This window comes from Sciurus carolinensis, chromosome 6 (assembly GCF_902686445.1).
Source record: "Sciurus carolinensis chromosome 6, mSciCar1.2, whole genome shotgun sequence".
Taxonomy (NCBI): Eukaryota; Metazoa; Chordata; class Mammalia; order Rodentia; family Sciuridae; genus Sciurus; species Sciurus carolinensis.
In genome coordinates, this window is record NC_062218.1 from 49625566 (window position 1) to 49642071 (window position 16506).

Consider the following 16506-nt stretch of genomic DNA (forward strand, 5'->3'; position numbering starts at 1 on the left):
TTGGGAGATGTAACTGATGTTATTTTGCCCAGATCAAGCAAGCTCCATGTCAGCCTGAGTAGCCTCTTACTGCTTGAGAGCAGTTATTAGGGTAAGTTTAACCTGGCCCTGAACCTCCCATTCTGCTCCCCAGACTGAGCTTTTGCATGAAGACACAGGAACTTGAACATAGCAATACGATAAAAGTACTTTTGTCTACTTTCATTATTTCCGGTATCATAGTAAAAGATTTCCTTTGTATAAAATCACTTTACATAAGAGTTCTATATGGTATAAGAAAAGCAAAGTCTGATTTCTCTATTCTCACCCTCACTTGTTAGCAGCTGCCCTTAAACTTACAATTCCTGTGGTTATTAAACCATGCATGGGGATTTGCTCTACTGTGAAAACAAGAACATTTATAAATATTGTTCTTTTCCTCATATATTTGAGGAAGAAATTTCATTAGATGGGCCATTCTCCACATATAAAAGTCTATAACACTATAGCAATTTTTTAAATTTTTATTTTGTTCACATCAGGGAGGATATTGAAGATTGAATCCAGGGGCTCTCTACCACTAAGCTACATCTACAACCTTTTAGAGATGAAGTCTCACTAAGTTGCCCATGCTGGCCTTGAACTTTGAGATTCACCTACTGAGCCTTTCAAATAGCTGGGATTAGAGACATGCACCACCGTCTCTTAACTTCAACTCATTATTTTAAATATTGGTGCTTACCTTTTTAAAGGACTATACTACTTGAAATTCACTTTAGAAAGATTACATCATACATTTTAGATGCCATGATATTGCCTTTTAAGTGTCATTTTTGAAGTGTTGAAATTTAAAAAATAACTTGAGAACTTTGTCAATGTTGTGTTACATTAACATTCTAATTTTTTCATATTATAAATGACATTTATTCCTAAAGAAAAAACAGAAAACACAGATAAGCAAAAACATTAAAATTTTTCATCCACGGGCTGAGGTTGTAGCTCAGGTGTAAAGCACTTGCCTAGCACATGTGAGGCACTAGGTTTGATCCACAGTACCATATAAAAATAAAGGTATTAAATTTTTTTTCATCTATTTAAAAATGATCAAGGTAGAAGAAAAAACATTTCATCTGTTTTTAAGATACATCTTTTTAGAATTTGGCATCATTGAAATCAAGGATGAGTGTAGAGAAGTTTAACTGCCTTTTTTATTGGTACATTTAATGCTGCTTCTTAAATGTGATGGACTTTATATTTAGTAAAATAGTTAACATATCATTATTTTGGGTGTAAATCCTTCTAGATCTAATAGCAAATCTGAGAAACAGAACTGCACTGCAGATTGTCTGTACTGATTTGAGGAAGCATTTCCAATAGCAAAGTGCCTTTGGAACTAGTGTTCAGGGCATGCTGAACTCACATTCTATTCCTATCCTCTGTCATTATCACTCTAAAGAAAAGGAGATAGATGGGCTTGGATTTGGAACTGTAAGATGGCCTTACCATTAACACTTTAGTTCCCACAGGAAAAAAAAATGGCAGTACCTTTGTTTGACTCTTCCTCTTTGGTGGAAAAGTAGTCACTGATGATGAATTTTAAGGCAGAAAATAGTTGATAAGCTTGGAAAATCTTTCAAGTGACTTATGCTCCTGTGTAATATTTCATGTTAAGTAGCTTATTTCCATTTTGGGATAAGAAATTATTTCTATTCTGTGGTCCTTCATGTTTATTTCTAGCATAAAATGAGGAACATTTTAACACTGGTATATAATCAAATAGATTTTTAAAAATTATCCTGTATATATATATCTACGCATTTAAGTGAAAAAGCAAGTATCATGTATATATTTTATTTTTATTGATTTTTGTTTTCATAAAGCCTTTTTGGATTCTTTAAGCTATTGATTTAATATTTTTTCTATTTATATGTGCAGGAAATACTAAAGAATGAAAAATATAGAGAAGAAATAAAAATAAAAAGTCAAGATTTTTATGAAAAAGAAAAACTCCTTAGTAAAGAGACCATCAAAGAACACTTGCCTCCACCTGTTCAAACTCAAATTAAAGGGCATGCCTCTGCTCCATACTTCGGAAAGGAAGAACCCTCAGTGGCTCCCACCAGCACTGGTAAAACCTTTCAGCCAGGATCTTGGATACCACAAGATGACAAGAGCCAAAATCAATGAATTGCACTCTGGTGAAATCACTTAATTTACACAGACATGACTATTTAAACAAATAAAAAGTTGGTTACTTTCTATTTTCTGAGTATACAATAGCTCTGTATTCTATTCAGCTTAAGAATTCCTTTTTAGTACCCATAAGAAACATGGGATTATGAAGATCGAAGCCTAAATTCTTCAGTCTTGAATCTGACACTTGATTTAGTCCTCATCTTGTTTATGAATTTGCTTAGAATTGCCTTTCCCTTCTTAGATTACTACTTTGAGGAGTGTCAGGTAGTTGTGAATGCTCAGTGCATATAGGATCCTTAGGTAGGAACCCCCACAGATACATCTTGGTACAATAAGGGTAGTGAGCTCTCCCAAATGATAAAATATAAAAGGAAAAAAATGATATTTTTATTTTTGGAGATGTACCCTAAAGATTTCAAAGGACTAATCAAAAATATGAACTTGGATAAAATGTGTAAATGCAAAGAAATTTAGCTAAAAAACAACAACAACAAAAAAAAAACCACACACTTTGATGAGAAGATGGGACCAAAACTAGCCTATGGTTAAACTGTGGCTAACTGTGTCTGGAGTCTGAAGAGAGGAATTAGGACCAAGGGGAGATAATCCATCATGAAAGTCTTAAAGAACAACAAAGAGAGAAATGGGATAAGTTCCATGAGAGTGAAAATTATTTTGAAAAATAAAACAGGAATGAGTTCTCAAACAGAATGCATTTCTACTGATAGCTGGGAATCAGTGGTTTGTATATTGAAAAATGTAGACAGATGACACTGATAACAAAAGTACTCTCAAAGGATCATTTTCTAGAATGCACAACAAAGTTTTTGTTGTTATTTTAACGTAGAGTTTATCTCACAGTGTTTGGCATAGAACAGGTATTTAATAAATACTCAGGAAATGAAGACCCAAACTTTTAAGCTCTGAATAATTCAAGGAAATCCTTGGTTTAAATGTTAATAATGTACTCCTAAAAATATACACATGAAAATTCTAACTAAGAAATAGCTACATAAAAATACAACTATTTTATAAAGTATTTACACTAAAAAAAAGTAACCGAATGACAAAATCACTATAACATACTTACTGAATGACAAAAAAGCCCTAGATGTTAATTCGAGTGTTCAACAGCGCTGTTAATATCAGATTAAACATTATGTCTTGTCAGATCACTACCAAGTGATATTATATTTTACCACAGAGGCAAAAAAAGGAACTAGCCATTAGGTAATATAAAAGAAGTTATAATTTGTAGTAACAATTGGATTGTGACTTCAGATTAACATGTTCTTAAATTCTGGAAAGGAAAATTGTAAATACTTTTAGCATGCTAGAATGTCTTTACTGCCAAATTCCTATTATTAATTGCATCCCATATACACCTTTTGCAAATGTTTTCCATGTAGTGTTTTAAAATATTAGCATACAGTATAATTTACATGAATTTTAATTTTTAGTTTTCATTTTAAAAGACCTGTTTGACATAAGCAACATAAGAAAATCATAGCCAAGAATCTTTGTGGGAAAATATGTTATGTTCAAGTAAAATGATGACACTGGCCCATCACTGCCAGTAGAGCATGCAGTGTCAAGGCAATTTTAATAGGTGGGAATGAAGGTCATAATAACCCACCCATACTCCTTTCCTCCAAAGTGTGTAGACAGATTGCATCGTTAGAGGATGTTGTTAGGGGATATCTTAACTATAATCTTGTCCTGATTAGGATTTGCCTTTCTAAACAACTTTTAAAAAATACCTAGCTTTAAGACCAGACACTCGCAAAACAAAATTGAAATATTAAATATTAGCTTGTCCACCGTATTTCATTTTTAAAATAACCATATTTTGGTCATTTACAAGTTTTTTATGGTTTTTCAAAACTATTTTAAAAACTTCAGTCTCAAGATTAAAAAATGTTCATGTTAACATAATCATTGTATATACCTTAGGTACTTTCTTAGCAAAGACAGTTAAATCCTTCCTGGCTTTATATGCCTATTATACATACTATACACATATTTTTTAGTTTTTACAATAATAGGCTTAATTAATATTACACAAACTTTAAAGTGCAAAAAATATTTTGGGGTGCTGGGGTTGTGGCTCAGTGGTTGAGCACTTGCCTGGCATGTGTGAGGCACTGGGTTCAATCCTCAGAACCACATAAAAATAAATAAATAAATAAATGTCCATCAACAACTAAAAAAATTTTTTTTTGTCTCTGGAGTTTAAATCTAGCCAATTAGCTATGCCTTATGTATTTGAAGTTAAAAACCAACAAAATGCCAGACATGGTGGTACACACCTGTAATACCAGCAACTTGGGAAGCTGAGATAAGAGGACCACAAGTCTTGAGGCCAGCCTCAGCAACTTAGCAGAGGACCCGAAGCAACTTAGTGAGACCCTGTCTCAAAATAAAAAAATTAAAAGGGCTGGGGATGTGGCTCAGTGGATAAAGTACCCTGGGTTCAATCCCTGGTACAAAAAAATACAAAAAATATAAAAACAAAAAAATGGAGTAAGTAATTCTTCTCCATTCTTCTAACAGATTTCTGGCTATCATGCATTTAATTTAATTAATCCTGAATCAAAACCACTACACTGGTTTTTTTAATGCTGTCTCATTAACACTTTAAAAAAACATAACCTGAATGTATTTAGATTAGACTTTTTCAAACTGTTATGCTCTTTGGGGAAAAAAGAGGCATAAAGGAGAATCTATGGCAGTTATATTAGGTTAAAAAGATGCTAAGAAATCATGCAGAAACTTATCCAGGTTTTACTTGTTTCCCAAACTTTGAGTATCTGACCATGCAATTTCTTTTCCTATGTTTAAGAAATGCAGTTTGTCCTTATGTATATTCTAGAAATGAAGTAAATCAGTGATTTCCTATAACCACATGCAAACATTAAAAACAATAATTCCTAAACAGGATCAAATTTCCTCTCATTTATAGCCAGTTAAGATGTACAGGTCCCTTGCCACTTTATGTGTAATGACAAAGTGAGGCACTATTAATTATTATTTCAGTCCTGAGTTCCTGCTCACAGCTTCCTAAGCTCATTTTCAGTTTGCCCATTCTAAAGAAATGTAAGTTTTAAAAATGCACTTACACATCTGATATAGCAATAATGGTTATCATGGCTCAAATTCTGACACAATTCTCTATTTATATATTTCTGGTAAAATATTATAGGCAATCTGGGGATAGTTTCACTTTCCCCAAAAACACCCTTTAAAAAGTTAACTATCTAGTTCTCAGAACTTCAAAAACAACATAATTAAATAAGTAGGCTTTTTTTTTTTAAATTGTATTCTAGATAAATGGGATTTTTAAAAAATAATACTGTTTACTAAGGTGAGAGAAGATGGAATTTTCTTTAAAATCCCAAACCTCACAATAGTCTCTGCTTTATGCCTCCTACCCCCAGACATAAATATTATAAGACCTTATTGAACTCACCATAAAAAGCTCTATAAATGTTGAAAAAAGCTGAATAAAACTTTGTCAAAAAATTATAAAATTAATGTTAAGACTTTAATAAATCATAGAAAAATACTTTTAAATTGTTACAACAGAACCAATGAAACCACAGCTTTACTAAGAGAACTGAGAATTATAAGGACTATATTCTTTGCTTCAATACTTGTATTACTCTAAAATGTACAAACAAAACATGTATATAAATTCTTTCCATGAACAGCCTGACTATAGACACCCAAACATATTTTGGATTTATCTCAACCTAGTTTTTCTTAAAATGGGCTCTGCAGACCCATGAAGACCAGTAGTTCTGTATAAACAGGTTTTAATTTTATAATACAAAAAGCACATCCTAGGTCACCTGAAAAACCAGCTCATAACAAAACATTGAATTATTTCAGTGCCTAGAGTTATAATGTGTCCATTATACTGGCATCAAGTAGGTATAGATAACCTAAAAATAGCATTAAGTATCATTCATACTGGTGTATTCTCAGAAATCTTAGGTTCTCAAATTTGAGAAACACTGTCCTAAACTTTCACAAATACATTTAGCTACAGCTGAAATTCATAACCCTTTGAAAGTCTAACTTATATATCTTATTATTCTCTCCCAAAAAAGACAAAAACCCAGGACCTCTTATAAAAGTATCAAATTTATTTCAGTATCTGGTTTCATTTTTAAATTAGAGCTGTTGGACAATTATATAACCTAAAATTCATTATCAGAGGTGCAGAAACATTAATAAGCTATTAAATACAGTGAATAAGATTACTAGACCATGCATTTAGAAAAGCCATGTTTAAAAGTCACAAGTTCCAGTTATACTACTTAACTGAAAGATCCTTTAACTCTGTACTTCCAACTATACCACTCTCATTTTGAATGATTTATCCTATTGTGCAATTATTATTATGCCCAACAAAATCTTCCCAAATTTTAAGCCTTTCTTTACTATTTAAGAACTTATGACAGCTGTTATAAACTAACTTTGTAAAAGAAATATCGAATTTTAGTTTTCACCTCAAACTTGTTGAATCAAGAAGTACAGGACATCACTCCCTATGAGTTATTGAAGAATGGAATAAAACCAAAATTGCCATCTATATAATCAACAAATTATCTGACAAAACTTTTTATCTACTTCAGTGTTCTAAATTAACACAAAAATAAACAGGTTCCAAGATATTACAGCATTTGGCATTTTTACTGCAAGCTTTAAATCAGTGTTATTCTTCTCAACAACTCATCTCTTAAGAAAATGGCAGTGTTCATAAGTACAAAAACTGTTAAAACCAGAAGGTAGTATTCACAAGAGAATTCTTTATAAAATTAGGTTTTAAAAATGAGAATGTCTTGATAATTGCCAGTTGTCTCAAAGGCTAAAATCAGAAAAAAATGAAGAAAATAGACCTGTGTACTCACTGATTAATACTACTTTACTTTGAGAAATCCAAAAACGATTACATTCCAAGGAATAAGCAATAATGATAAAAGATGTGATTAATATACTGTATCTCCTTTAAGCCAAAGCAAACTTTTCACCTAGAGAGGATAATTCTTTTATATTCTTAACATTCTTTGTCCAGAACAGGATCCCATTTTAAGCCACTATTTGAATAAAGTTCATAATCTAAACTCATTTTTCTCCATAGGATGTTTTCATTTCAGTACAAAAGCTACAATGGCAAATAACTTAAGTCACTTATGTTTTTAAGAATTTGCAGGTTGGGTATCCCGTATCTGAAATGCTTAGGACTAGAAGTGTTTGTTTTTTTCAGATTTTGGAATATTTGCATATACATGAGATATCTTGAGGATAGACCCTAAGTCTAAACACAAAAATTCATCTGTTTTGTATAGCTTGAAGGTAATTTTATATGATATTTTTATATGGTATTTTTAGTGTACTTGTGTTTTGACTGAAACCCTTCAAGAAGTCAGGTATGGAATTTTCCACTTGTGGATCATGTTTGTGAACAAAACGTTTTGGACTTTGGAGCATCTGGGGTTTGGGATTTTCTGATTAGGGATACTCAACCTGTGTAATAAATGCTTATTTATAATAATTGCCAGTAAATACCAACAAACTTCTATACCCAAGCCTAAACTACAGTACTGAGGTCAAAACTAACATGATTCTTCTACATGGTCAGATTTCATTTACTAAATAATACTATCATGAAATTCAAAGAAACCTTAGTGAGTCCTTCCAAAGCTGAATAATTTCCAAATGATTTTTCTCTGGTTGCAGAGCCTATTCATTCCTTCAGTCCTTTTTCAGTCGTTTAGCTTTTGCAATATTTTCTTGACGTTTTTGTTTCTTCTTTTGCTCCTTCTCCCTGGCTTCAATCATCTTGGCCAATTTCCAGGACAGTACAGCACTTGCTAGGAACAGTGGAGTAAGGGCCAAAATAACTGTTGTAAGGAAGCCATATGGGTCTTTTGCAGCCCATTCCACAATATACTCAGCCCAAGCCTTTATGTCAAACATCTTTGTAGCAGTCTTAGGAAAACTGGGGGTGTAGGCTGGGGGTGGACAACAGGAGAAAGACTATATGGTTAATCAACTTCTGAAAAAAGTTATAGTTAACTCACAGTTCCATTATCAATTTTTCAAAGTACAAATTAGCACTATTTTTAGTAAGGACTAATATCTCCAGTTAGGAAAAAAAAAATTCAAATAGACCAACCAGAACAGCAACTTTTTGGGGGGAAGGGGAGACTAGGGATTGAACCCAGGGGTGTTTTACCACTTAGCTACATCCCAGACGGTTTTATCTGTGATCCTCCTGCCCCAGCCTCCCAAGTTGCTATTATTATAGGCGTGCACCACTTCATGCAGCCAGAACAGTAATAATTAAAAGATGTAAATTTATAGGAGACAAAAGTACAAACTATTTGAACTCAGTCATAAGGACTTTTGAGTTTTCACATGCTTCCTAAATTCAAGACAAACTTTAACAGCACACTTTTACAAGAATCTTGAGTTTCACACGCTCATTTCAGGAAACAGTTGAATCCTGTTTGTCATTTAGAATCCTCAGTACTACCAGGTAATTAACAAAAGTACAAATCAAATTTTCATGTTTAAAAAGAACAAGATTCAGAGCATGAAAGAACACTCCCAGAGAAAGGAAAGTGATAGATAGCTATTTCCTGAAATGGAAAAGTGAAGGGTAAGGGAGCCAGGATGATACCCACATTCATATGCCAAAAGGTATAAGCTAAAAACTGTGTGCTATTTTATGCCTTTCAGCTTGCAGATCCCTACTTTAAAATAAACAATTTAATAAATGAGAAAAATAGTCATAAAAAGTGCCATCCATTTTGTTCCTTTTCGGGTTGATAAGGGAAAGCCATCTGGCAAACAATAGTGTGAGCTTGAATGACATATTCTATTTTACCCCACAGGCTTTTGTACCTTTCATGTTTATGTACCTTTATTCAAACTGGAGAAGTAAAATACTTGGGTAGGGTATGGGTGTAAATACACTTAAAATTTTTCTGCTAGGATTAAAAAAAAAAATCATCTACCTTATGCTCAAGTAGTGATCTCTAATTTGGTCCGGGATTATCAGTAAGCCAAGCACAATTTCAGATGACCCTTGGTGGTTTGCCTTCTTTGGTTCCACAGTATACTTCTGAGAGGGTTAAATTCTATACAGTGGATGAGTAGAAAAGAAAAGATAAAACATTTAAGTCACAACTTTCAGCATCATTGTAGTTAAGTTTTTAAATGGAAAATTTCTAAATTTTTTAACATGTAAAATTATCAATTACAGGCTTTTATATCTATTGTTTCCTAATCTGAGTTTACACAATTGCAGTGCCCTGTAAGGAAATCCTAATTACTGGAAGTCAAGTACTTTACTGAATTATTTATTTCAATTAAATTCTTTGATAATCACTGACTTATAAGACAAGCTGGCTCACATCACCATATCTTCCTAGAGCTTGAACTTTTTATACTAAAAAAATTGACATTTATTCACTGGATTAAGTACATCATTACAAAAAAATCAAACATCTAGTCTTACTCTTCAAAAACTTCAAAGGTATTTTTTAACCATCATTACAATTCGCATTCTTTTTTAGGAAAATCGGATGAGATCCCCAAAGCAAATTATAAATCACCCACAATCCCATCACACACACACACACAAAAAAAAAAATCTCAGTGGTTTCAAGTCCACTTTTCCAGTTTCATTCTCATTTTCAACAAAAATCGTGCCTCTATTTTCAACTAAAGACACATGACATTAAATACACTAGCCTCCGATTCAAAATGTCCCCACCCACAACTGGAACCGGGTTCTACTTAAATCGATCCTTCTCCAGTCCAGTAATGCGCTAATTCAATTTCAGAGAATAAGCAAAGAACTTTGCGAAGTCAAGACAGTGAAGGACCTGGTTTATGGCAGTTTTGCTGTGAACACAAATGAGTTATCGTCCACAGACCGCACAGCTCTAGGGCACCTCAATACCACACCAGACGCCCAGGCCTCACACTGTAAGGAACAGATACTACTCTTCTTCCGCCCGATAGGTCAACAAGGTTCTCATCTCCCGACCAGCCCCGCCCGGCACCTTAAGCTGCAGCTGGTGGTTCTAGACCGCCAACCACACTTACTCCTTTCCCTCCTTCCTCATGATTCTCTTTGCTCATCCTTCTTCCTTCCTTCCCCCAACCCGCCCGTGGGAGCCACGTTCACCCGAGCCCCTCGGCCCCGGTGAGCGCAGGCCCTTGTCCCGCCGCGGGCCGGGCAGAGCTCGCAGAGTAGAGGGCCTCCCGGAGCCCGAGTCGGCCCCGCCACACCTTGCGCCGCGGCCGTCTCTGCCGGACACCCGGACACCACCGCAGCGACCGCCACCAGCCGCTCTGCATCGCCCCAGAGACGCGGACTCACACTCGCAACTCACCGCCAGACCGGAAGGAGGAAGGCGGAAGTGGAGGCCCTCGCGTCCCGCCCACAGGCTGGCCCCGGCTCCGAGTGGGGCGTGAGGAAGTCGAGGGGCTAGTTTCCGGCTGCGCCATTGCTGTGGGTCCCGGGACCTCAACTCAGAGGACGTAGGGGGCGGGGGCAGGGCGGCGTGGAAATTTCCGGGGAGCGGCAGGTGAGGCCGCGCGGGGCGGGCGGTGGGTCTGTGCTTTCCCCAGGGCCAGAGACCGGGCCTCATGACGGGGATGGAGAGATGGGCAGGAAGGCGTGGGGCTGCCTCGGGAGCGGGCCCGAAACTGGTAGGGTCACCTGCCTTTGCCCCGGACGTCAGTCTAGAAACAGCTCCCTCTCCTACTTAAGTTGCACTGCTGGTGGAGTTCCTGGTGGGTGATGGGCTTTGTCGTGGGGAAGCGACGGCAAGAAAGGAGGTGGTTCCCACAAACTGCCCCTAAGTCACGGCGAGTGCCCCTCGAAGATCCTTGGAAGATTCTGGCGAGTTCAGCCTTGTTCACACCTCACCCCGTTCCCCCTCTCATGATTGCACAATATGTTAAGTCTTCAGGGAGGGAAAGCAGCAGCTGGGGCAGGATGAATCCACTGAACCTTGTTACTAAGGGGAAATGCTGCCATTCTGTGGGAAAAGAGTTTTTTTGTTTGTTTGTTTTTAATTTAAGAGCCTAACTCATTTCACAAAAGAATGATCGATACTTGCCCAAAGTAAACTTGATAAATAATTAAGTTGTCAGAACATAGAGTTCCCACAGAGGTACTTGTTCTTTCAGCACACAAATAAAGAGATGCAAAAGTCAACAAGCAGAAAGGGTGAGTTAATATTGTCTTCTAATCTACAGGAACTGAAAGATTAGCTCTAGTTTGGTTGGCGCTCAAATTTTGTGATTGCTTACACTGAACTGTTTGACTACCTCTGGCAAATGTTGCTAGACCTCTTCACTGTTGTGTGCCAAATAAAGCAGGTTTTTATTCTTGAAAGATGATAGAATGTTCTCTTTGAGGAGCAAGCTGCAACATGTATAACTAGTTTAGGTACAACAACAGTAACTATTATTTACCAAGGAACAGGCTTTTGGTAGATAATCTAACAATCTAAAATAGTGTTCGTTGGACATAGGTTAATGTTTGTATGTTGTATTACCAGCAGTTGTTTTCTTAATCATTCTTGTTAGAAAACCTGGATAGTGGTTTAGACCTAGCCTGTACCTCTAGTGGCCAGAAAAAGCAGATTCAGTAACTGAAATTGTGTCTCAGAAAACTTTTACTACCTAGTGTTAAATCATGATTTCTTATAACTTGCCCAAGTACTAAATCCAGAATTTATTATTTTATTGTCCTTAGCTCCAGAGGCCAATGTGTGGGTGTTTATTTTAATCTTGGACTTAGTTTCCCAAGTACTGTCTCCCAGTATTTGCTCTGCTGCATCTCAGGTTAAAGGCACAGGAATCTTGAGCAGAAACAAAAGGCCCATAAGGAGGAAGCCTCTTAAGCTCTTTGACTATAAACCCCACAATGCCTTCACAATCTAATTTTACTGATCTAGCTTCAGTTTACAGGGCAGACTGAAAGCCCAGGAGCATAAGGATTTCCCCATTGGAGCTCCTTACTGCATTCTGACTTACTTTAACAAATGGTGATGGTAAAATTTGTTCAGATACAGCGAACTGCTTTCAATAGTGAGTAGTCTTCATTTATGAGTCACAGTACTGATATACAGTACTCTTATAAATCACTCTGAGCCTCTTCAATTTGTGGAAAGGATCCTAGGTGAGCTCTGGTACGCTTTCATCTTCAAGATCTGCAGATTGGAGGCTAGGGATGTGGCTCAGTAATAGAGTACTTGCCTTGCACGAGTGAGAAGACCCCGGGTTCAATCCCTGCCACTACCAAAAAAATGTGTAAATCGGATCATATTTGACCATTTTTCTGACTTAAGCTTCATAAACAGCTGCATAATAAAGGCATTTAGTAGAAACATCACTGCATATTGAAGTCTTATTATTTTTTTGAGATGATCCTTGACCTGGTTTTTATTCTTTTCTCAAATGTCTTTCCAAATACCATTTTTACCATGTTTGCTTTAAAAGCCTTTTTCCCTTGGTAGATACAAAGTTATATTTCACTCTAACTCGTGTGGAAATTATGAACAAGTGAAACCTCAATTAGATTATATTTTAATAATAATTTAATTTACTCTTCTTTTTTTTTTTTTTTTTTTTGGGTGCTGGGGATCGAACTCAGGGCCTTGTGCTTACAAGGCAAGCACTCTACCGACTGAGCTACCTCCCCAGCCCCTTAATTTACTCTTGATTTTAAAACTTTGAGAACTCTCTTCTACACATATGCTTTTTTCCCTGCAATAACTCTTCACTTATTAAACTTAATTTTAATGAAATTGACTTCTTCTCTAAATTTTATTTTATGAGGTTTTTTTTTCCCTTCCATTGAAACATTTCTTTATAGGTATGTTTATGTGACTTAAAGAAGTAATTGGGTTTTAGTGATATTTGCAAGATTATACTGAAGAAAAATGTTTTTAAAGCAATTTATTAGGTACATACTATGTACTGGTACTGAGCTAGATGCTTTTGATTTATTATCACTATTTCTGAGACAATAAAATCCCCTCAGTACTGTATTGCACATATTTTACAGATAAGGAACCAGGGACTTAAATAATAGAACAGGATTCTAACCACATCTCACCAAAATCCCTCCTTGTTCTTCATGTTCAAAGACTTGACAAAAATGCTTATTTCATAAAAATCAAAGTATGTTTTTCATTTTATAATTGTTAACTGATAGCTAAAACTGTTAATACTGAAATTCAAAATTGCCTGTTGCCCAGGTGGTGGCAGCATGCCTCAAAGAGCTAGTGTTCTAGGGAAGAGTTTCCCAGCCTTGCTAGTTGTTTTCTTCTTCATCCCACATTCATGACCTATCAACTTCTCTGCTGGATCCTTTCACTACTAAGATATTCTACCAGTCCGTCAATTGTTCATCCTGTCTTTAGCTTCATCTTCTGTTTGAGTCATTCTCTACCAGTTTCCTTTCAACCTGTTTTACCTTTTAAGTATCTACCAAATTGTTTTTTAGAAGACTCATTTAGCCTATCCAGTAAGACAGATGTTTTTCAATTATTTTTAAATCATTATTAAATGTTATTTGGCAGAAACACCTAAGCTAAATATTGACTAATATTTCTAGGAAATACTTGTTTGAGTTAGAAGGCATGCTTCCTTCTTAAACTTATGTATATACCAATGAAAGAGGTAATGAAAAACTTTTAAAAGGTAGAATTAGTCTTCAAAATAAGAAAAGGAAGATTTAGTAAAGAGCAGTGCAAGATTATATAATTCACAAAGAATGCATATAAATACATAGCAGAATAATGAGTTAAACCTTCTTTAGCCAAAAAATTACTTAGAACATTCTTTTCGTGTCTTTGCAGGGCCACTGCCTTGCTAGATATTTCAAATCAAGTACAGCCTTCTCACAAGAGGCCTCCCCACCTCTTTTACTTTTTTTTTCTTCCCATATCACTTGACTTCAATCTGATATTTATATACTTGTTTATTATGTTTTCCCACTAGAACGTAAGCAATGAGATCACTTACCCCAATAACTAGAATGTTGTTTTTTGAGAAGGTCCTTGACCTGGTTTTTACTCTTTTCTCAAATGCCTTTCCAAATACTATTGTTCCTCACCAATAAAACTTTAGTGCCTTAATAAATCAGTACTGGATATTTGTGAAGCTCATATGAAAGTATGAACTGTTGAAAGTTATTTTCAAAGTGATAAGAGATCCCTGGAAAGGAGATCTAAAGATGAATAAGATGTTTGGGGAAAGTTTAAAATAATGTGGTTATCGTGTTAATGAAAGAAGTTTAGTTACTTAATGGTTTCCAAGCATGTAAAAATATTTACAGTAAAGTGAGTGATTCAAGAAAGTAGTGGTTTATTATCCTCATTGATAAGATAAAAGGAATTAGTTCTAGACTGTAGGTGCTAAGAGTTATAGTAAGAACAGGCTAGAATAGAGATTTTGATAGAGATCTTTGAAAATGGGTTGAAAATGTATATGCAAACTAAGTACCTTTCTAGATATTATTCTCAATACAGCTTTATTCTCAGTGCAGATTACAGGAGAAGTGTGATAGCTGCCTCTTGTTGATTCTGTTGCCCAAGGCTATTTCTATATACTTTAGAACCAATGCATGTGCTTTTTCTTCCTTTCTTTTATAAACTGGTGATTGAACCCAGAGCCTTAAACATGCTAAGTACACACACTACCATTGAGCTACACCTCAGCTCCTGCGTTCCTTTTTAAATATATTTTTCCCAGCACATTTATCCTATATCATCGTATTTGCTCATGTAGTAAGACACCTTAAGTCCTTTGTGAAATAAGGTGGGTTATAGGTTAAATATCTGAAACTCAGAACTCTGTACAGACCTCTGATATGTATGTAACAAGTACTCATTGGCCAATAAATTTTTTTCCACTGGCCCTAATTTTTGTTTATCTTTAAATATTGTAACCATTTAGAACCATTAGTTCTCAATCAGAACTAGGGAACATCATTTGGAACTGCATCCCTAAGAGCTGGTCTGTGACCTTAATAGCCCTCAGGGTATAATGTATATATTTGGAATTTAGTTTAAAAAGTGAGCAAAAATTTACTGGTGCCAGAATATAAATATAATTCCCTAAACCATTACTTACAGACATATCCTGGTCCTAAATTCTTGCTTTTGCTGAGTTCACAGTTTGTTTTTAGGCTTCCTGACTTAGGAAGTGAAACAGTCTGAAATTCAAAAACTCCACTCCAGTTCACATAGGTCTTCTTGAAGAATAAGTAATAGTGGTATGATGAATTTCTGGGGGCTTTGAATTTGGTATTTTCCTAAATTTTTAGATTTTACCATGATCAACTAATTTTCCACTGTGTGATAAGTAGATAATACCTGCCTCCAACAGAAAGATGGACTGAAAGATGTTCTCTTGAGATTCTTTTTTATCTCCAGATTTTGATACTCTTTTGTAGCACTACATTGCAGTTGTGGAGTTGTACTTTTTTTGTTTTGATTTAGTTTGTGGTGGGCTATGGTTTTGTTTTGGTTTTTCAGTATTGGGGTCTCAACCCAGTGCCTCACACACTCTATTACTAAGCTATATCCCTAGCCTAAGATGTACAGTTACTGAACATAATATAAAAATCTGATTTAATCTCTCATTGTAGGTTCATATTTCATCTCATTATGTGAATCAAGGAAATCTTTCTGTGCCTGAGTTCTCATATCCATAAAATGGTGTTAATAACGTCTATTTCTTGTAACTCTAACCAATTAATGAATAAACATGTAGCCTCCTTTTTTTAAAAAAGTGATATTTTGTAGAATTCATTTGTAAGTTGATTGTTGGAAGCTTATATGGATTCTTAGGGAATTAATGTTACAAGTAGTGGTTAAGTTCCTCATTCAATCTGTAAATGCATATTTAACACACAGCCTAAGTGGAAAGGGTCCCTCTGCATAAAAATAATAGAATATATTTTCAATACTGGTAGAAAATAATAAAAATTAAATGAAGTTTGAATTGCTTTATACCAAGTAGAAGTTTATAAAGAACATGTTGGAAAATTAATTTTTGGGTATTTTTTTCTTTCAAATCTTCATACCCTAGAAGGTATGAATGCTTTGTCTACATTTTTTGACCATCTTACTATATATGCAGTCCAGGAATCTCTTTTCGTTGCATCTGTTTTCAAATCTGCTCAGCCCTTTTATACCACAGGAAACTAAGTCTACATGTGAGTCTATAAATTATTCATTTGTGTATATATAATGCATATGGAATATATTCATATACGCTAATCTGTGA

At 35.2% G+C, this 16506-nt stretch overlaps 2 protein-coding genes across 5 annotated transcripts in view; one reads left to right on the forward strand and one right to left on the reverse strand.

Moving 5' to 3' along the window:
- Positions 1–9075, forward strand: part of Ndufaf2 (NADH:ubiquinone oxidoreductase complex assembly factor 2) — a 195002-nt gene extending 185927 nt beyond the window's left edge. Inside the window, exon 4 of the mRNA XM_047555118.1 lies at positions 1915–9075. Within this exon, the coding sequence (XP_047411074.1) occupies positions 1915–2166 (252 nt within the window). The 3' untranslated portion in view covers positions 2167–9075. The remainder of the gene's footprint in view (positions 1–1914) is intronic.
- Smim15 (small integral membrane protein 15) lies at positions 6304–10975 on the reverse strand. 4 transcript variants are annotated; one of them, XM_047555120.1, is made up of 3 exons: positions 10486–10606; positions 9204–9326; positions 6304–8195 (listed from the first exon to the last, which is right to left on the reverse strand). In XM_047555120.1, exon 3 carries the CDS (start codon positions 8158–8160, stop codon positions 7936–7938), a length of 225 nt encoding a protein of 74 aa, XP_047411076.1. In that variant the 5' UTR covers positions 8161–8195; positions 9204–9326; positions 10486–10606; the 3' UTR covers positions 6304–7935. The 4 variants fall into 4 exon arrangements, with proteins under 4 accessions (XP_047411076.1, XP_047411078.1, XP_047411077.1 ...); XM_047555122.1 differs by having other exon boundaries at positions 10577–10595; XM_047555121.1 differs by lacking the exon at positions 10486–10606 and adding an exon at positions 10300–10478.
- Positions 10976–16506: the final 5531 nt, after the last annotated feature.